The sequence below is a fragment of the Lagopus leucura genome, unplaced genomic scaffold (assembly GCF_019238085.1).
Source record: "Lagopus leucura isolate 7727_CA_CO unplaced genomic scaffold, USGS_WTPT01 Super-Scaffold_100030, whole genome shotgun sequence".
NCBI lineage: Eukaryota > Metazoa > Chordata > Aves > Galliformes > Phasianidae > Lagopus > Lagopus leucura.
In genome coordinates, this window is record NW_024962281.1 from 228,428 (window position 1) to 248,864 (window position 20,437).

The following is a 20,437-nucleotide window of genomic DNA, read 5'->3' on the forward strand; positions in this document are numbered from 1 at the left end:
CGCGCCGAGCGCAGCTCTGGTGGAGCCTCCGCGGCGGACGGTGGCGATGACCGCTCCCCGGGCAGCGCCCGCGGGTCCGGCCCGGCAGCAGCCCGGGAGCTGCCTCCGTCCTCTGCTCGAATCGCGGCACCGGGCGGGAGCGGCCAGAAGTCCGGGCGCAGCCGTCGCGTTCGGCGCGGCTCCCTCCCGAGCGGGGATGCGGACGCGGGAGCTGCCGGCCGGGCGCGGGCTCTGCGGGCGGCCGCTCCCCGTGGGCAGCGCGGCGGGGTCCCGCCTGGCAGCGGCAGCGCCGCCGGGCCGTGAGCGCGGACCCTCTGCGCCGGTTCCCATTGTCCCCGGCGGTGCGCGGCCGGAGCGCAGGTGGAGCGGGCGAGCAGAGACCGGGCGGGGCCGCAGCACGGCTGGTGCGTTCGCGTCCGTGGTCTGCGGGATGCTCGCTGTGCTGGCGGGCGGTGCGCTGGATTCTGAGCCCATCTCCTTTCTCGCCGCGTCAGGTGCGGCGTCCGCACTGCTAGTGCAGTAGAGCAGGGGACCGCACCTATTATGAACGCAGCACGTTTGTGCCACCACCCAGCGAGAAGAGGCGGCTGACATGTTTCCTTCGAAGCTGCGGGCAGTCCAGCTGCACCAGTGTCGCTGTGGTGCCTCTCCGTGCTGATTTCTCTGTCAGGTTTTCATGCTCTGATCCATCTCATGCTTTCCTCCGTGGGGTGCAGCTGCTTTCCCCCCTGCCCTCCTTAGAGGAGCCATGTGGGGATTTCTTTTTGGGAAGCAAAAAGGTCTTTCATCTTGTATTTGTGGCTTTCTGCTGACTTTGTATTGCCCGTTTTTCCTCCTGAGGAGAGCTTTGGCTTCTTGAAGAAAAAGGATAGAGAGAGCAGAGCTTCATTCTTTTTTATGTACAGGTGTGAACAAATTGCTCCCAAAGAAGCACAGCTACTATGAAGAGAAATTCTTTTGTCAGTGCAGGTTCTCCACCCAATTGCTTTAACAAGCAACATTGCCTTTTCACAAATCTCTGCACAAATCTTTTTTTCTGTATCCCAGACTGCAGTGACCAGAACTTTGCTGTTGCAGGTGGGATTTCCTGCATTCTCTGGGGTTCATTCCACAAGGAAAGTGCAGTCCACCTTACAGGTGTCAATATGTGGGTATGTGGGGCTGATTCCTGATCCCTTGGAATCCAGCAAGGACTTTCTCACTGCAGTGGTGACAAAGCCTCACAATTTGCTTTATTTCTCTCTGTTAAATCCTTCCCTCAGCCTATTGAAGCTTGAATTGCTATGAGCGAATGGCGTCTTTGAAGCTGACACCACAGGTAGTTCTTTTCTGTGTCCCGTGCATCTTGGTGATGGCCCCCTGGCACTTGCCCTGAAATTTGGGTCAGGTGGCCTTAGGTCGTGAACACGTGCTTTGAGGTGCAGGGTAGGCAATGAAGTAGTCATGGACGGGGTGGTCTTCTCTCTTTCAGTAGTGTGGCGTAAAGAATGTCTCAGCTATGGTGGCTTCTCTAGAAGAAAGGCACTGCATTGCTTTATGCAGATTGTGCCTCCCCCGGGCATGGTTTCACTTGTTTGTTCTTCTTCCCTATGCTTCCATTTCAGGGGCTGTTATTGCCTGTCAGGACACATAGCGTCAGCTAAGCTGTGCTTGTTAGAAGAGGCTGTGTTGTGCCATTAGGATGGGGGATAGCTCAGGGACCTTTCCACAGCTGAAAGCTCTTAGAAATGCCTTGTGCTGGTGGTAGCCCACCTGTATGTCTCAAACTGATAGCACTGCTGAACCTGCAGAGTAGTGCCTTCACTGCCTGTCACCCCTGGAACAGGCAGACTTGACTTTTTTGCAGGTATTGGAGATCAGAGTGGTTTTACTTCCTGACAGCTAATGTTTAAACTGTCCTGGGCAGTTCTGGAGATGCACAGATGCTCCCATCCTATTTCTTCTTATACTCAACACTGTTGCTGTCACAAGTGAAGGCTGTTTTCTGACAGCGATCTGTGAAAAAACAGTGTTTGTCTGATGGATCAGTTTGAAAAAGTGAGGGGTGCATTTGTTTGCATGGGGTGAATTGGTGTGAAATTATTCCCAACCTGAATTGGAAGAGCCTGATCAAAGTGACACGTGACAGTGTTACAAGCAAACAGTGGCCACTGAAAGGAGGTTTGGAAGTCTGGGCATGTGTGTTGGTGGTGGTGTGGAGTAAAAAATGGAGAGGAGGGGGGAGGTTAATGAAATATTTTGGCTTTCTCAGTGCCTGCTTCATCAGCTCTAGAGCTCTTCACTGCAGCTCACGCTGTGCACAGTGCATCAGACTCCAGTAGATGTTGTGCTACTGTCCAGATGCGTGCCAATGCTGTGGCACTGAGCTCAGGAGTCACCCCAAGCCTTCTGCATGTTTGCTAGCTCCCCCCACCCTGGCATAATCAAAATATTTCCTTTCCTTCTGTTGACAGTATTTTCCTATCCCTGCGGAAAGAGAAGTAGAGGTTCAAAGAAGGGAAATGCCTTACCACAGTTTCACAGAATAGCTATCTGTGGAACTGTTGGTTGGAACAAAATATTCTGGTCTTTTTGTTTTGGTCACAAAAGCCTTTTCTATCCCAGACGGTCGGGAGCTCCCACATCTCCTCATGATATGGGCTGTGCTCACTCCTTTCAGCCATCTCATCGGAGCCCACAGGCAACATCTCTGTGACATCTGTAGCCTCTCTGGAAATAAAGAGGTTTGCATGGGGCTGGTTGGCGTCTTGCGTGGGGAGAAAAGCCTCAGTTACCAACTGGGCAGTTCTGTTCCACACCTGGCCATAAGTGTTGAGGAAAAAGGAGTTAGTTCACAGCTCTGCTGTCACTGCCATTCCAGCCTGAGGCTTTTCAACACTCGTGTAGTCCCTTAATAAGAAAACATTTAGCTGCTGATGTCACACCTTTGCAATTAGTGTCTATTCTTTTTCAAGGTAAAGAGCAGTACAGCCATGCACCTGCTTCTGTGCTGCCCTAACGATGCCCTTGTGCTTAGTTAGTGAGGTGAGCAGTGCTCTTGGCTGGATCCAGCATCCCTCTGGAAGCAGCTGCCTCCCTCCCTGCTACACATCACACCAAGAGATTTTAAGAAGTCTCCTGATACTTCAGGATCTCAAATAGCCAGATGATGCTTAAGAGCATCAAGAGCAGAGTGTGGGCATGAGGAGACGGGTAATGGTTTTGAAAGCTTCTTAACACTGATCCCGAATGCAAGCAGGCATTGCAACAGAGTGTCCAGCACACAGATGGAGCTGCCCAGCAGGACAGAGGTGTGGGGTGGCAGAGATCCCAGTGAGGGCCTGGCAGTGTGCCCTGGGGCACCTCTCAGCCCTGTGCTGCAACCACACGCAGCCCTTGTAAGAGCCAGGCTGCTGCCCGCTGCCTGCTGCCCTGCCGGCCCTGGCACACGTGGCAGTGCTGCTGGTGGGTCGGGAGGAGAGGGGCTGCCTCCCATCTGCTGGCAGTGCCAGTGACGTGGCCTGTGGTGGGTGTGGAGAGGCACAGCCTAGCTCTGGTGGGAGAACAGTGGGCTTATTGTGATCTGGGGCCACTCTGGATGCATGTGCTGCAGAAGTTGCCTATTAATTCAGATTCATTTCCTCCAAACTGTTTCATCCTCTTCCTTTCTGCTTTCCTGTCTTCTCGATGTCTGGGAGCTCCCCTGAGTAATGCAGAGCCTGGAGATGGGGTGTCAGGATGTTCCTTGTTTTACTTTGTTGCATTCTTCCTCCTTGTTATCAGGCGGGTACCAGCACAGCCCTTCTCCTGCTGTGCGCAGGGGTGCTGTGGTGGGCAGGCATGGGGCAGGCCCCATGGCAGAGCCTGACCCCTGAGTAAAGGCCCTGTTTGTGCTGCAGCTGTAGCGAGTATAGCAACCTTATTTATTTAGCAACTAGCTGAGTACTGAGCAGCCCTTCATGTCTGTCACAAAGTGACTGTTTGCATTTGTGTGTGGGTGTATTTTTTGACTTTATATTAGCAGTTTATTCAGCAGTTGTCAAGTGTTCCATTCTGCTTCCCACACCACCAGTGCCCGTGTGCCCTTCCTCTGTCTGATGAGCAGTAAGAGGTGGCCAGCGTCAGTGTGTGCTGCTGCTTCTGCGTGCTGGCAAGAATGGACTCCCGGGACTTCAGAAGGGGAAGTCAGGAGGTGCGAAGGCTATGGGTGTGACATACCGGAGTCTGGTTTTGGATTTGGGCAGGTTGGCTCTTTTCTCTTCCAGCAGGCTAGCTAAAACAAACAAGGGTCTGCCATGGCATATGGGGGAAATGGGAGAAACTGTACATAGAGTTAACTGGAGTGTTGTGTTTCTGATCATAGCCCTGATTTACAGCCTGTGCCTGATACTGCTGCATGGTAATTGCTATCTGCCTTTCTCATAGTGATACTTAAATACCAGTCCTTTGCATCCCTAGGAGCCACAGCTCAGCTGTTTTCCCTTGTGACTGACAGGCTATAGTGATATGTCTGTGGTCCCACGCTTTTAGTGTTTTCTGAATTTAAAATTGCAGTATTGTTAGTGAGAAGACATTTGTATAGAAGCAGAAGGGAGGACAAGTGCCCTGTGCTGAGGAGGATCAGTGATCTGTTAGCAGTATTGTCTGTGTTTGAGCTCCATGGCCCCAAGCCTGGGCATCCCCTGAGGTGTGCAGCTGGGTGGGCCCAGACCGGGTGCTTCTGGTCAGCATGCCTGGCTGGGCTGCAGCAGAGACAGATGGAAGTGAGAGGTGCCCGTGACCTTGATGCCACCAGCCAACGTAGCAACTCCGTGTGCAGGCAGTGACCTGCTGGCTATCTCCATGCAAACCTCAGTTAGACCTCAGTGTTTCACCTGCAGTCAGGAGAGAGGAAAACTGAGCTGGGTCTTTTGCTCGGAGAGGACTGTGTGTATGAGGGGTAAGGCATGGCTGCAGCCTGCGCTGCTGAGGGTCCCGGTCCTGTGCTGCTGATGGCCTTATCTCAGCTGTGGAGCCTCGGGCTGCTGAAGGCTGTCAGTGCTGCCAGGGAGAAGCCCAGGGAAGCTGAGCTGCAGCGGCTGAGAGCACCGTGCTGCGTGCTGCCTTCCCCACCCAGTTTCTTTGTCTGAGCCACACGAGTGAGATTGCCTTGCAATGCGCACCAGCCTTTGCTCTTTGGCGGCTGTGCGCTGCGGGGTGTGAGGGGATTCTGTGCTGTGAATAACCGTGCATTAGTGATTTTTTTTTTCTTTTTTTTTTCTTTTTTTTTCCCCCCCTCCCGCAGAGCAGCAAGCCCAGCTCCCTTAGAGGAATTAATGGTGCAAGCTCCTCAAGATGCTTCTGCATGTGAAACTGCAGAGGCTGTCAGCGGCTGGGTGTGGGCTTGTGCTGTGGTGGTGGTGGGGAGAGAAGGGGGTTCGCACCCTGAAGCTGGGGCTGCAGGCATCTGCAGGAGCAAAGGGGGAAGTAAGGGATGGCTGAAAGCTGGGAATGGTGCTGGGTGTGTTTCAAGCAATCAAGAAGTCTGCATGTCCTCTAGAAAAGCAGGAGCAGATAATGTCACCTGAACACCTGGAACCCATGTATGAGGCCAGGGTGTTAGCCCCGGTACCACATGCAGCCAGCACTCAGACTTGTGCAGAGGGAGGTAGAAGATGGAGCTCATATTCCTCAGGATATGGTGTTCCCTGCAGCACAGTCTCTGTTCTCTCGGTTGCCCAGGTCCAAAAGTGTGAATGCGGGAGGGAACATAAGAGCATTTCTGGTCTGGGTGACATTCAGTCCTTGTGCTTGTTCTGTTTTCCAAATGTTATTGCAGATGCAAACTTCCTGAAGTATCTGCTGTTGCAGTGAGCTGTGTGATGCAGGAGGAGAGCACCCAGGAGAAGCAGTCCATTGGTATCTTGAGAAATGTGTGTTGCCTGCTGCTGACTTCTGCTGTGTTTTTCTCTTCACAGAGTGATCGTCTCCTTATTAAAGGAGGGAGAATAGTCAATGATGATCAGTCATTCTATGCTGACATTTACATGGAAGATGGTCTCATAAAGTAAGTATGGGACTTCCACAGTTCCACTCTGTCTCCCCTTAAATTAGCTTCCGGTTAGATGGTTATTGGCTTTTTGTGGATGCAGTCTGCATCCTGCTTGCCAGCTGTTGAAACGTCACAGGTCACTTTGGTTGGAGGCTCAGCTCTCCACCTATAAGTGGACGTGGTTATGTAGTGACTCCAATGACTGAATTGCAGCTGGACTGGTGACCTGGTGACTCAGTGTCCACTGTACAACTAAGCTGTATCTAATTGCATCAGGAACAAAGTTTTTCTCTGCCTCCTGTGTCCCCCTGTGTCACCAGTGTTAGCATGAGGGACCCCGCCCAAGATCCCATTCATTAGCACTAATGAGGAGTTCAGGAGGTTATCTTCCTCCCTGAGGTTTTCAGGAACTGCATGCCAAACCTCTGGGTCCCTCTGGCTTCTTCATGTGTTACAGAGGAGCAATGATAACTGCTGTCTAAAAGCTGCAGTTCAAAATTAGCAAATTTTTCATGGGGACCATTCCACTGGGTGAACGGAAAGAACCACGACAATTTGCAGCAGAGGGACTTGAAAAGCCATTTTTTTGCTGTATGCTAAGGGGAAAATACTGATCTTTTAAAAATCTAGCAGTAGATAAATAATTTTCAGGAAGTGGGGCTGTATTTCTGTGAGGCTGTTTTTAGCTCAAGGAGGAGAGCAGTCTTGATTGACTGCTGCACATACCTAGGCATGTACCAGCGTCAGGTCCTGCAGTTGAACAGATCTTCTGGATATTCCTGGGCAAATCCCTTGCCTCATCCGCAGCCTGAAGGCTGCAGAATTCCATTGCCTTGGAACTGGAACTCTCCAACAAATGAATTCTGTTTAAAATACAGTGAGCAGTTTAAATCCTTTGCTGAGGGATTCATCTTAAAAAATGGTGGGAAGAGCTGCTGATGTATTGCCGCGAGGACACTGGAGTAAGCAGTTCTGTCTGCAGAACTTGCGGGATTCTAAAGAAAAAAACTGTAAAGTGGATATGTTGAATGAAATGCAAAAGTGGAATTTGCTGCTCAATTGCCTCCCCAGCATGTCAAGGAAATCAGAAGTCTTCCAGTAAAACTGGTGTTTCTTTTATCTTGATTTATCTGGAAAGACTGTGGAAGGCTTGTTGAAAATAGGATTTCTGAAAGAAGAGATTTGAAGGCTGAGTGCTACATATGGGCAGATAAAGGGATTGAGGGGGTGGGGGCTGAGTGAAGGGAGTCCCCGCATTCAGGTGCTCTGGCAGAAGAACTGATGTGTCCAGGGAGGAGAATATCAGTTGTTCTCCTGAGGGCCCTCAGTATGAGCTCTGAGTGGATGTATAGTGGAGGTTTAAGCTTGTTCTTTTCAGGTGTTTTGGTGTACCTCGGGTCTTGCCTTCACTACCGTGTGGGCCTGCTGGTAGCATCCTTTGGGATGAGCGAGGGCAGCAGGCGAGAAGGAAGGTCCTGGGAGAGGGTCTGTCCTTTTTCCACCGGGTTTTGTGCTTGGAGCAGTGTTGCCAGACCCTGCCGAGGCCTGAGCTGGCCTAGCAGCTGTGGCATTACAGTGAGAAATCATCTTTCTCTGTAAGTAAGCCTCAGACTTGAGCCTTACTTAAGGTGGGCAGAAGGACGGGGGTGAGGGGAGATTAGGGGTGCAGCTTACTGGAGGCAGGGCTGGTGTCAGGGCTTGGGGAGCACTAGTCCCAGCTGAGCAGGTGGGACTGCTGCTCTGGGAATGCTTGCAGGTGCCTGGCTCCTGGTCAGTGGGGCATGAGGTGACCTGGGCAGCTTCTCACCAACAGTGCAGAGATCTGAGTATTCATCAGGCCATGCTCCTGGCCACCCTGAGCCGGGGCTGCCCCAGACAGCTGGTGTCACAATAGGCACTGCTAAAGCAGGTGGACAGATGGCAGCCCTCCCAGGACGATGCAGATTGCAATTTTGGGCAGGCCGGACAACCTCACAGTTGGCTGCTCAGTGAGGTGGTCTCACCTCTGGTTCCTGGGAAGGAGCAAGGCACTGCTGCTGGGCTGGGGTTGGCCTGCCCCCTCCTGACCTGTTGATCCGTTATATGGTGCCTGTTTTCCTCTGTGTGTGGCTCACCATCTTGATGTGGTCTCATCAGGCAGATTGGAGACAATCTCATTGTCCCTGGAGGGGTCAAAACCATAGAAGCCAATGGGAAGATGGTGATCCCTGGAGGAATTGACGTCCACACTCACCTGCAGATGCCGTACAAGGGGATGACAGCAGTGGATGATTTCTTCCAAGGGACGAAAGCAGCTCTGGCTGGTGGGACTACAATGATCAGTGAGTGCAGCAGGCAGGTCCCTGTGTGACAGCACCCAGCAGGCTCTGTGCTTTTGAGAGGAGTTAAAGCACTGCTGTGTTAGTTCTGTAACTGCATGGGATCTGTTTGATATTGACTTCCATGACTTCTGAAGATTTGTTTGTTGTTGTTGTTGTTCAGAGGATGTACAAAGAGGGCTGTGCAGAAGTTCCTATGTAGGGCAGCAAAGATGGACAGAGATGGCAGCTGACAGGGAAGATTTAGGGGCAATTTTGGAGAAAGAGAAAGATGAGCAACACTGTCATTGTTGCCCTCTGGAAGAGGCAGTTAGGAGCGTAAACGCATCTGATGCTTGGGAAAATACGGGAGAGGACTGGGAAGGGAAGTCCCTCTGGGAGCTCAGAAACTTGCAGGCAAAGTGGCAGAGACCAGAGAGCCATCTTGGCATCGATGGTTTTTCAGAGACTCAGTTGAGGATGTTTGTTGTCCTTGCCAGGCCAGCCCACATTTCTCCCTGCCTTGCTGGCGTCTCTAATGGAAAAGCGAGTGGAACAGTAACTGCAGCCAAGTGTGCAGCTCTAGCTTTTGCTACCAGCAACTTGTGGCAGGGCAGGTTTGAGTAGAGCAGAGTTCTGGGATCTTTTTGTTTAACAGGGCCTTGGAAATTACTTTTTCTGACCAGTGGGTGAAAGGTCTCTTCGGGTATTACAGTGTGAAACCTCTCAGAGCATGAGCTCTCCTGCATGAGTGCAGGGTAGCAGTAAAGCACAGGGTATGGCACAGCTCACCTCTGAGCTGCCTTGGGGAGGCAGAGCAGTGAGAGGCCAAAGTGAGAGGCAAGTTCACCAGAGTGCAGCCCCTGAGGGTGAAGGGGGTGTATATCAGGATAGCTGTGCGAATGTGAACCAGCTCTCGTTAGTTCCCTCCCATGTCCCCAGTCAAGCGTTTTTTTGCAGAGCATTTTGGACGTGGTCCTGTTCTGAGCTGGGGAAGGCATTTGCAATAAAACCTCAATCCAAGTGAAGCTCAGTCTTTTTTTTTTTGTTTTGTTTTTCCTTCACTTTTGGAATGTTGCCCAGTTATTTCTTTTCCTGCTTGCTTTTCATGGTCTTCTTTGTTTTAAAGATCCATGACTATGTGCTCATCTTTTCTGCGTTGTCTGTTAATGCAGGCTGTGAAGTGCAGCATGAATTTGTGGGACCCTTAGTGCTGGGAATAAAAGTGTGCACAGGGCCCTTTGCACAGCTTCAGATCCTGTGTTCTGCAGTGCTCCAACATCTGCAGCTGCTGGTGCCCACAAGAACCTCAAAAAGGAACAAAAAAAATAAAGAACGCTTTTTTTTTTCTGCCTGGTTAAATAAAAAAGGGCAGTGTGATGCTCAGATGATGCTGAGCAGAGAAACAGAGCAATGTCCTGGCATCCTGCACTGCTCAGAAATAAACAGTGCTAATGAAAAAGGAAAGGACATTCTGAGATCCTTTAGAGGAAAAGACCGTGAGCATGCAGTGCTTGCAGATCCAAGCTTTACTGCTGTGCAGTGGCCACAGCAGTGTGCACTGCAGGTTTTCATGGGATGCAGGAAATGGGATACATGGGATGCAGTTATTGATCCTTCCAGTAAAGGAGTGGGCTGCCAGTTCTCCTTCTCCCTTGGGCCAAAAAAAATCACGGTGTGGCAGGCTCAAAGTTATGTGGTGGGCTGTAATAGGTGCATTAGTGTTGCAGTGTGGGAGGAGACCGTGTTAATGAGGTGGAAGTGGGGGTGAGGAGGAATGAGGCCCTGAAGCTCTCAGCTCATTTCTCAGCAGAAGCCTGTAAAAGCCCATGGTCCTTTGCCAGAAGCTCTTAAGTAAAAGCTGTGTGCATTTCCCCCCAGTAACTGCAATTGAAGGGGACGATGGAAGTCATAGAGATGCTGAGGGCTGTCCGGAAGCAGCTGGGAGACAAGTGTGGGGTGGTAGAGATGCCTTGTGGCATGCAGGGGTACGGAGGGGTGCACATCAGGACGTCTGGCGGAGGAGCCTTTGTTGATGACTCCTTGTCACCCTGCAGTGGACCACGTGGTGCCTGACCCCGAGTCCAGTCTGGTGGAGGCATTTGAGAAGTGGCGGGAGTGGGCAGATGGGAAGGCCTGCTGTGACTATGCGCTGCACGTGGACATCCCCCGCTGGAGCCAGCGCGTCCGGCAGGAGCTGCATGCCATGGTCCAGGAGAAAGGTTTGCTGCCCTTTCTTCCTTGCCCTGGCTGGGTGCGGGGGACCTGGCAGAAAGGGGAAGGTGGCGGATGCTCTACCCCTGCTCCTCTGGCTGTGAGCGTGATGGGATCCTGCTTGGCCTTGAGCTGAGAGTTGGCATTCTGTGGATGAATGGCAGGACCTCCAGTTGAAGCAGAGATTCTCCTGCCAGCCCACTCCTGTGCCCTTTCCCCAGGTCTCAGTGCTTCCCCTGTGTCTGGGGATGGGAAACTGTTGGCTCGCTCTCCTTCAATTTCCTCTCTGCTCTTCCCCTAGGAGTCAACTCATTCATGGTTTACATGGCCTACAAGGACTTGTACCAGATGTCAAACACTGAGGTAGGAACTCCTTTATGGCTTTGGTTGTGTGTGGTTGCAGTGCTAGCAGCAGTGCTGTGTGGTCATAGCTCCGCAGCCTGACGTGAGGTGCTTTGCAGGGGTTTCCATGCTGCTCACTGCTCATCCTTGCTGCCTTGAGCGGTGCGACCCTCGGGTAGCCCCGCACTGCTCGCTCACAAGCCCTGAGGTGCTTCTCAGTGGCCAGGCTCTCTGTTAGAGAGTGGCAGGCAGAGGGGGTGGGCAGGAGAGGACAGAGAGCGCCTCAGGGAGCCGGCAGCATCCTGAAGGCACGGCCAGTACGACCACAGAGGCCGTTCTCTGTGCAGCTGATACCGGGTCCTGCCTGCCCCTGTTCCTGCACAGCTCTCCTGGGGGCACAGCGCGGGAGACTTATGGTCGTGTGCAAGCCAGGGCAGTGTGTCTGTCTGCGCGGTAATCTCTTCTTCTTGTCTCTGTTTCAGCTGTATGAGATATTCAGCTGCCTGGGAGAGCTGGGTGCCATAGCTCAAGTTCATGCTGAAAACGGGGATATAGTTGCACAGGTAGCTACTCCTCAGGTGTGCAGGGACTGGAAATCTATCCTGGGCTGATTGGACGTGGGATGTTTGTAATGTGACACTAAAGCTGTGTGGGCATCTTTTGCAAGGTGATCTCTGCTGCTCAGCAGCAGTATCAGATTTACCGAGATTTTCTGCTGTGAAGTACCTGGTGGGAGCTGCAATAAAGAGTTTGTGAAACCCTTCAGCATTGTTCTTCGGGATGCATAGAACTGCCTCGTGGTATTTCTATGTTTTGAGGAACAACAGTAGGTAAAACTCCATTTCAAATGGGCGTGACGGATAAACCAAGGAATCAGAAGGACAAATGTTTTGAAGTGTATGATTCTCTTATTACAGGAAGCATTGTCATCTTCTAGAGATAATAAAAACCCAGATAATTTAAAGGGATATCAGGTACTGCGAAATTATTATTTTTTTAAAACAAAATCAGTGAAAATATTTGTGACATTAAAGCAAAAAAAAAAAAAACAACACAAAAAACCCATGCTGGCCGAAGTTTTGTTAAGTAGATGGTTTCCTGCTGGATTAGAAAGACAGGCTGATAGATGAAAGAAAGCAGATTCCAGCTGCTCTTTTTTCTTCCTAAAATTAAAAGAAACTTGGAATGGGTGGAACTTTCCAGGAAAACATCAGGATTTTAAAGGACCACCAGATAACTGGGGAATTTATTACTGCAAAGCTTTTGTCAGTGGTGTGAGTGAGGTCTGAACCCACAGTCCTGGTAAGGAGATGTCTCATCCCAGCTGCTGCTTTGCCCTTCCCAGAGCAGTGGGAGAGCTCTGGGACCGGTGTGCCCTGTCTGGGTGTCAGAGCTGTCAGCAGCAGCCTGTCACTGCCATTCCCTTGCCATCACTCCCTTCTGGCTGCCCTTTGGAAACTGCTGCAGTTTTCCTCTTCCAAGGCTTTGGGTTGGTGAGTGCTGGGTGTCAGTCCCACATGGCAGTGAGTGCCAATGCTGCTCTGCAGGTGCCAGCGGTGCTGAGAACCAGCTGAGCTGCTCTCTGGTTTGGTGCCCTTGGCTGCGTCCTGCTGAGAGGCCGGTGTGGTTCCTGTCTTTGAGCTCTTTGTTGCTGGGAGGGGAGCCAGGGCACTGGGGGGCTCTGGGAGAGGAAGATAACACTCCTTTGTCCTTTTTGTGTCCTAGGAGCAGGCCAGGATGTTGGAGATGGGAATCACCGGCCCAGAGGGCCATGTGCTGAGCAGACCTGAGGAGGTAAGGCAAAGAGCAGTGTGCATGGCAGAGCTTTTCTGAGCTGTGGTAGGGTGTACTGCACACGGCTAAACGTGCGTATAATACTGTCTTGTTCATTATCAGCTCAAGAAAGAGTGAGATGCTCTTTTGTGACCAGCGTTTTTCCACCTAACTGGAGTCTCCTAGCAGAAATGAAGGCTTCTGAGTTGTTCAGAGATTAAGTAATCAACAAAAAATTCTGTACAGCTGTAGCAGCACTTGGGGCAGGTTTGGCAGCATTCATTTTCTATGGGATTCCAGAGCGTAAGAGGCCCGAGGAGAATAGAAAGGCAAGTTTTAGTCCCTCTGAAAGGTCACTGTTCATGTGTCTGAGCACAGACAGATTCCAGCCTCTTCCTGCTTAATCTCTGCTTAGGGTCTAATGTGGGTTTCAAAGTCAGACAGACAAAACCATTGGTGGAAGGAGTGGGAGGGGAGGAAAGGGGGAATTTCCTGGTTACAAGTCATTGTGAAGACACTAATTAGATTATTTCTAATTTTAGCTCGCAGGGTATTTTTCTGTTTGGTCTGTTAATCTGAGTTGTGTCTAATTTTAGATAGGTTTTCTAAATTAAATTTAGATATGAGATAGCTCCCTGCAGAGAGCTGCTTTTAACTTTCTGTGGCATGTGAAAGATGAAAACAACAGCAGAACCGAGTAGGGAGCAGTGACAGATACATACTTTGGGGTCTGCAGAAATAAAATCAATTGGCTTAAATTAACAGTGTAAGAAGTTGACTGTGTGGTAGCTGGTAATGACAGAGCCTAGTGTAATGCAGTGCTTACTGTTTTTGAAGTGTGAGACAATAAAGAGAAAAGACTCAGTGTGAAAAACAGATCATAGTTCCTCTGTGTGTAAACGTACACTTATTTTTCTTTATGGCCTTAGACCTGATGCCACTAGCTGGCAGGCTAACCTGCAGTTACAGGATATTGTGCCAGGATTTGAGAACTCTCCTGTTATCATAAGACAACGCTGCAGTTCTTCTTGTCCAAAGCCAATAAAGCATTATGGAGTGTTTGATCCTGAAATGCCATTAGAGCTTAAGGCAACTGAGAGCAGTGCAAGAAAGCTCTAGATTCAGTCTGTCCAGCCAATCCCAGATATCATTATCTTTGAAAAGAAAGTGTTGTTCTTCCAGCACATCTTCAACCTGGGAAAACATTCAGTGGTGTGCAAGTGATGTGCTACCCTCCTGAAGACTTGCAGGCGGTTGGCAAGGCACTGGGAGGGTGGCCCAGGGTCCAAGGATCTGCTGTGTCCTGGAAGGACCTCTGTGGGCGTTGAAGACATGCTCTTCTAGCAGGTGGTGCTGGAATTCGGTAGTGCCGGATGGTGCTCCAGACTGGATCAATTTTGAAGGGTGTTCAGTGATGGCTGTTTGCCCCTGGCCATGTGTTAAAGCCCACTCAAGTCTGTAAGTGTGCTGCTATGTTTTCAAAAGAGTTCTTAAGCAGAAGAAGAAAACTGTTTTCACTGTGCTGATGGATGGTGCTCAGAAGTGTGTGAGGTGCACTCGTGTGTTTGTCTGAGCGCAGTGGCCCGCTGCTGCTGGGAGCATGGAGCAGCTGCCAGCTGCAGGCAGCAATGGCACGGTGCCTGCCTTTCCTGGCTGGTTTGCACATTGTCTTTTTAAGGCTTCTGTTTTGAACTGTCTCAGGCCAAGGGTTGAAGCCAAGCTGCAGAGCTCACACTTAGAGAACGTCTGGAGCTGAGCTCAGGCTGAGCAAGGGCTGATGTCATAGTTCAAAGATAACCGTGTTGGTGGAAATGGGCCCTGCTGCAGCGGCAGGCTGGCCGGGACACTCAGCAGCTGGTTCATGGAACAGCTGGACCCCAGCAGCCCACCAGGGCACAGCCTGCAGCACCCCAGGCATCAGCAGGGCAATGTCCGATTAAACTAGCTTAGAGAAGCAGAGCTGTGTCTGCCTGTGCTGGCTGCAGCCGTGCTGCCGGTGTGGGCAGCTGGCCCTGAGCTCCTCTTGCTGCTGACAGGACTGGAGCCAGGCAGGGGAACAAGTGGCTGCCCAGCTCCATGCTGCAGCCCTGCAGAGTTGCCACTTGCAGGCTGGGCCCTGGAGCCTCCCCAGGTACCAGAGGGAGCACAGCCAGCAGTGAGCCCTCCTTACCTGCTGTGCTTGCTCCTCTGCAGCTACACTGTTCTCTCTTCCAGCTGGAAGCAGAAGCTGTCTTCCGAGCCATCATCATTGCCAGCCAGACCAACTGCCCTCTCTATGTGACTAAAGTGATGAGCAGAAGTGCTGCAGACCTCATCTCACAAGCCAGGAAAAAGGGTGAGCTGATGCTGTATGCATCCACACTGTTGCCACTGAAGTGCTAGGTTTGGTGTTGCCCTGGCTGTTGGGTTCAGACCCCTTCTTTAAGCAGCCCAGAGCTACCCCTTCTTCTAGGGGGGGTTGAGGTTTTACCTGATTTGCAAAGGGCTGCGGGGATCAGGTAGCATCAAGGTGTGGGCATGGGTCAGAGAGGGTCTTGGAGACTAAAGCTTTCCGTGAAGGGCTTTCTCTGGGGAAACTCACACCATCCACATGCAGGTGGTTGAAGCTGCTGGGTACATCCCCAGCCTCTATGGCACGATGTGCCTCCAGGTCTGCACCACCATCATGCTCTGTGACTGGAGCTGAAGGACTGGGACAGTTCCTGTGATAGCAGAGAGGTCTCTGGCCCAGCAGTCCCTCCCCTCTGCTCTAGAGGCCACAACAGGTAGACAAGGATCAGACTGCTGTAATCACCAAACCTGTGTCCTCTCTGCTCTTTTTTCCAGGCAACGTGGTGTTCGGTGAGCCCATCACAGCCAGCCTGGGGACTGATGGAACACACTACTGGAGCAAGAACTGGGCCAAGGCTGCAGCGTTTGTGGTTTCACCCCCCCTAAGCCCAGATCCCACAACCCCTGACTACATTAACACCCTGCTGGCCAGGTGAGCAGTAGCAGCCAGGCAGGCTGTGCCTGGTCTTGTGGCTCTGCCAGTGACTGCGAGTGGAAGGCAGCACCTTTGGCCTGGAGTAGTCAGAGAGGAGGCCAGGGAGTATTCAGGTAGCCTAGACACTATTCCAGTATGAACCATTTCACCCCAGGGATTTAATGAGCTGCCTGATGAAATGGCTGTCAAGGGAGGCACTGAAGGCATAGCGCCAGTAATGAGAAAAATACTATGGCACGCAGTCACAAACAGCTTTAAATGCCCTGAAGAAGGGAAAGAAATGAGGGCCAGACAACACAGAATTTGTCAGTGACAGCATTGACTAAGCTGCAGAAGTTGTGTGATTGTGGGAGGAGCAGAAGGTGAGGTTTGGGATGTGGCTGTGCATGAGGAGGTCTGGGGGCACAGGTGGCATAGCTGGTGGGGACCCACATGCCAAATAGCTTTCTGGCTTTTTGTCCACAGGTGAACAGTAGAACAGTCTGCAAGGAGTATGAGGCCCTTAGGGACAGCTTGTGCTCCTCTGGCAGGATTAGTAGATGATTTTTACCCTAAAGGCAGGGACTGGGGGAAGGGATCTGTTGAAAGTGGAGAGCAAACAATAGAAGCACGTCAGCAATTTGAGGTGACCTTTCCCTCAAAGCTGTCCTCCATCCCCTCACTGGAAAGGCATGCACCACAGCCAGGGATGCAGTGCCTGCTTGCTGGCTGTGCTTACATGTGAGCTGCGAGCCTCACTGCTCTGCATCTGCAGCTGAACGCTGTGTGTGGTGCTGCTCTGTGCTAGCTGGGCAGGGCTGCCTGGGGACAAATGGAAACAACCTTTGAGGTAATGTTGGAAACATCTCTGAGATGAGCATGGGATGCCAGGTCAGAAATAGGTGTGACAGCAGAGCGATAAGCTGGGATTGTGCCCCAGTGAGGGGCAGTGCTGAGTGTGTGTGGAGTTGCTTTGGCTGGCAGGAGAGGTGCCCATGCATATGGGGTCTGAATGTGCACCTCGCCTGGGATTTTGCTGTGGGCAGTGAGCAGTGTGTGCTTTTGCTTGATCTGAACATACAAGATTGATGCAGGTCTTAATGAAACAGCAAAACGTGAGCCCAACTCCTGAACTTGATTTTTGATGTTTTCCTGCTGTTTCAATACCAAATTTACCCCAGACCTCAGAGGAGAGGCAGAAGCACCTCTGAGCCCTGCAGCCAATACAGTTCTGTCCCAGTGCCTTTCCCAGTGGTTTTCTTGAGGCTTTGGCAGGAGAAGCAGCTGCAGGGCTGGTTTGTTTTCTTTCACCAGAGGAAAGGTGGTGAAGATTAGGAAGCATGTTTTGTCATCAGGCTGGATCTCTGGCTCTGCAGTCAGTCAGACATATGGCAGAAATTATCAGAGGAAGATGGAGATTACCAATGGATTATGAATGATTCGTGGCCCTGTGCAGAGCTGCTGCATCTGTGCCATCAGAGGTCTGGGGTCAGGAGTCCAGCACTTGCAGGCCCTTCCCTCCCAGCTGCTGCAGGAGCCGGCCTGGGCCCTGTTCCCTTCCACCTGGTGGCAGCTGTGTCCCCAGCTCCCCTCAAACCCAGCTGATTTTCAGCTCCTTGTCCTGTCCTCCTGGCAGAGAGCTGGGTGGGGGCTGCCCATACGCAGAGCATTTCCTAGTCCCTCGTGTCTCTGCCTCTGTCTGACTATGAAATGGCTCAGGATGCTCTTATTATCACCATGCCAGTGGTGACCTGCAGGTGTCAGGAAGTGCCCACTGCACGTTCAGCACTGCGCAGAAAGCAATTGGAAAAGACAACTTCACAGCGATCCCAGAGGGGACCAATGGCATCGAGGAACGGATGTCTGTCATCTGGGACAAAGCAGTGGTAAGAGCCAGCCCAGCAGCGAGTGGGCAGACTTGACGGGCAGCACTGTGTCCTTGCCCCAGCAGGGCTGAGTGCCCAGTGGCACGTCTGCTTTCTGCTTGTGAGCTGAACCAAGCTGGAGCAGGAGAAACGGCTGCCACAGGGCGAATAGCCATGATATGTGAGCATAGCTCCAGCTTTTGGTCTGTCTAATGCCAGACCTGGGCTTTTCCTCTTCCCTTCCCCAAAAGGGTGCTTTGTTCTCTCTGTGTCTGAGCAGGCCACAGGAAAGATGGATGAAAACCAGTTTGTGGCAGTGACGAGCACTAATGCTGCAAAAATCTTCAACCTGTACCCACGGAAAGGGAGAATAGCTGTGGGCTCAGACAGTGATCTGGTCATTTGGGATCCTGATGCAGTGAAGATCGTCACGGCAAAAACCCACCAGTCTGTAAGCCCTCTGCTCAAGCTGGGAATGGGTGTGGGAAGTGCTACACACAGTGATCTTGCTGCAAGGAGCTTGGTGCTGCCCTGCTGGTAGATGCAGGCTCTGGGCAATGCAGGTGTGACTGCAGGATAGGATGCCTTTGAGCCTTGGGCTCTGCTTGCAGCATGTTTCTCACCGAGCTGCCTTGCACTCTCCTTATGCCAAGCCTGCAATGGGCTTTTCTCCTCCTCTGAGTCCAAATTTTTCCCAGCTAAGCTGGGTTCTTGGTGTGATGGACTGGTGAAGGGCAGGAGGCCTTTGAGGCAGCAAGGCTATACAGGTGTGCTCTCTCTGCCCTGGAGGCTTTGTCAGTGAGGTGAGGGGACTGAGCAGCCCTCACTGGGCAGACAGTGCTTGTGTTTCTCCTGACTGTCACCCCTGGTTGCTGCAGGCAGCTGAATACAACATCTTTGAAGGGATGGAGCTGCGTGGGGCCCCACTGGTTGTCATATGCCAGGGAAAGATCATGCTGGAGGATGGCAACCTGCACGTGACCCAGGGGACTGGGCGCTTCCTGCCCTGCAGCCCTTTCCCTGACTATGTCTACAAGCGGATCAAAGCCAGGAGAAAGGTAAGGAGATGGGGATGCCGGCAGAAAGAGCTGTGAAGCTGTTAACCCAAATTGCCCCTTTCCCAGCTAGCTGATTGTTTGCCCTCCAGTGTATCTGATAAGATGGAAAAAGTGCTGTAAACCTGCATGTGCTGAACCTACTGGGGATTGCTGAGTGCTGGGCAGAGCTGTGACCTCTGTGCTGGTGGTGTGCTATAGTGAGGGGAAGGACATGGGGCTGAGTCAGCAGTGGGTGCTGCAGGTCCACCTGCTCCCTTGTTGCCTTCCTGCTACAGCAGGAACCTGCAGGGAAAAGTTGAGTTAAAAACAAGGAGACTGAGCAAAAAGGGCCTTCATCTGCACAAAATAAACCTGTGTCAGGGGGTGCCTGTTGCATAGTCCCTCAGCACGCAGTGGGAGGCTGTTGTGCAGGAGGTGGGGCTGAGACCTCCATGCTTCAGAGAGGTCTCGGGCATGCAGGACAGGTGAGCACGGGGTTGGCAGTGTGAGTGGCCTCTGCAGTGGGACCAGGGAGCCTGGAATCCATGTGCCAGGATGCTGGCGGCATTGGTGGGCTCATAGGCGTTGCGGAAGCATTGCAGTGTCACTGTGCCATTCCTCTCTGGTAACAGATGGCGGAGATGCATGCTGTGCCCCGGGGCATGTATGATGGACCTGTGTTTGACCTGACTGCCACCCCCAAGGGTGGCACCCCTGTGGGATCCACCCGGGGGTCCCCCACACGGCAGACACCCCCTGTGAGGAACCTCCACCAGTCGGGGTTCAGCCTGTCAGGTAAGCATGGCACTGGCAGACAATGGTGCCTTGGGCCAGGGGGCTGGGCTGCAGCCATAGTGCAGCACTGGACTTCTGCTTGTGCTGTGTGGGTCCACACGTGGAGGACCATCTGCTCTGGGAGTGGCCACTTCTCTCCTTGGGGTCCTTGCTCAGTCAGAGGCAGAGAGGTTGCCATTGGTGGCCCAGAGCCTTTCAGCAAGACCCCAGCCTTCCCGGTGGCTGAGTGGGAAAAATCCTCTTGGTGTCACTTTCCCTTTCCCTCCGTGCTCCAGGTACCCAGATTGATGAAGGCATTCGTTCTGCCAGCAAGCGCATTGTGGCACCGCCGGGAGGCCGCTCCAACATAACCTCCCTCAGCTAAAGCACCACACAGAGAGGGCAGTGATCCCTGTGCAAGCAAAGGAAGAAAAAGGGGTGCATTGGTGTTTAAGAAGGAAAAGCAAATAAACCTGTTCTGAAGAATCAGTAAGCCTCAAGCCTTACTTTTCACAAAAGCTACTTGCTACCTAGCTTTAAAGATGTTGCTTCATTTTATTTTATGCATAGCCTTAAAATTCTGTTGTTGTTGTTGTGGGTTGGGTGGGTTGTGTTTCTCCTCTTCCTTTTGTATGCATGCCGCTCAGACAGGTCACTTGGTTCAGGTCGTTGTTGGTGTTGAATGCTTGTGGGCAGGTGGGGGTGCAGTGTGAGCCCGGGCAGCACCGTGTTCCTTTGTCTTGGCTCTCAGCAGTGTTTCACCACGATGCCCATTAAGGAGCCCAGAACATCTCTGTAACAGCTGTCACAGCACCTCATGTAAGGAAATTTACGACTTTGTACACTTTATTAAAAAAGAAAGGAAAAAAAAAAAACAACTGTTCCTCAAATAACTTGTTGTCATGGCTGCTTTTTTCCACTCTGAGCTGTGGCTGCCTGCCTGGCCCTGGGGACAGCAGGGGCAGAGAGGCTGTGTCCCACGGGCAGGATGTGTGCAGGGCTCCTGGAGCAACTTGAGGCTGTTTGAGCCGAGGGAGATGTACAGCCAAAGGGAGTCTGTGTGCAGCACTGGGGGACCAGTATGGATGCTGGGACAGTGTTGCTTCTTGGGCAAAAGCAAAAGCATTAACAAAACAGCTTGGAGCTGGTGCTAGTGAGAC

The 20,437-nt window shown here is 52.0% G+C and overlaps 1 protein-coding gene across 3 annotated transcripts in view; it reads left to right on the forward strand.

Annotated features, from left to right (window-relative positions):
* The window catches only part of DPYSL3 (dihydropyrimidinase like 3), a 29,528-nt gene extending 9,358 nt beyond the window's left edge, over positions 1–20,170 (forward strand). For 2 of the 3 annotated variants that reach the window (XM_042881588.1, XM_042881589.1), the window contains exons 2-14: positions 5,937–6,025; positions 8,147–8,331; positions 10,365–10,529; positions 10,823–10,884; positions 11,346–11,426; positions 12,589–12,657; positions 14,851–14,971; positions 15,463–15,619; positions 17,346–17,487; positions 17,747–17,917; positions 18,345–18,524; positions 19,136–19,298; positions 19,574–20,170. In XM_042881588.1, coding sequence (XP_042737522.1) covers positions 5,937–6,025; positions 8,147–8,331; positions 10,365–10,529; positions 10,823–10,884; positions 11,346–11,426; positions 12,589–12,657; positions 14,851–14,971; positions 15,463–15,619; positions 17,346–17,487; positions 17,747–17,917; positions 18,345–18,524; positions 19,136–19,298; positions 19,574–19,662 — 1,674 coding nt within the window. In that variant the 3' untranslated portion in view covers positions 19,663–20,170. Of the gene's footprint in view, positions 1–4,120; positions 4,172–5,936; positions 6,026–8,146; positions 8,332–10,364; positions 10,530–10,822; positions 10,885–11,345; positions 11,427–12,588; positions 12,658–14,850; positions 14,972–15,462; positions 15,620–17,345; positions 17,488–17,746; positions 17,918–18,344; positions 18,525–19,135; positions 19,299–19,573 lie in introns of those variants that run through there. The other variant, XM_042881590.1, reaches the window with a different exon arrangement.
* The last annotated feature ends 267 nt before the right edge of the window (positions 20,171–20,437 follow it).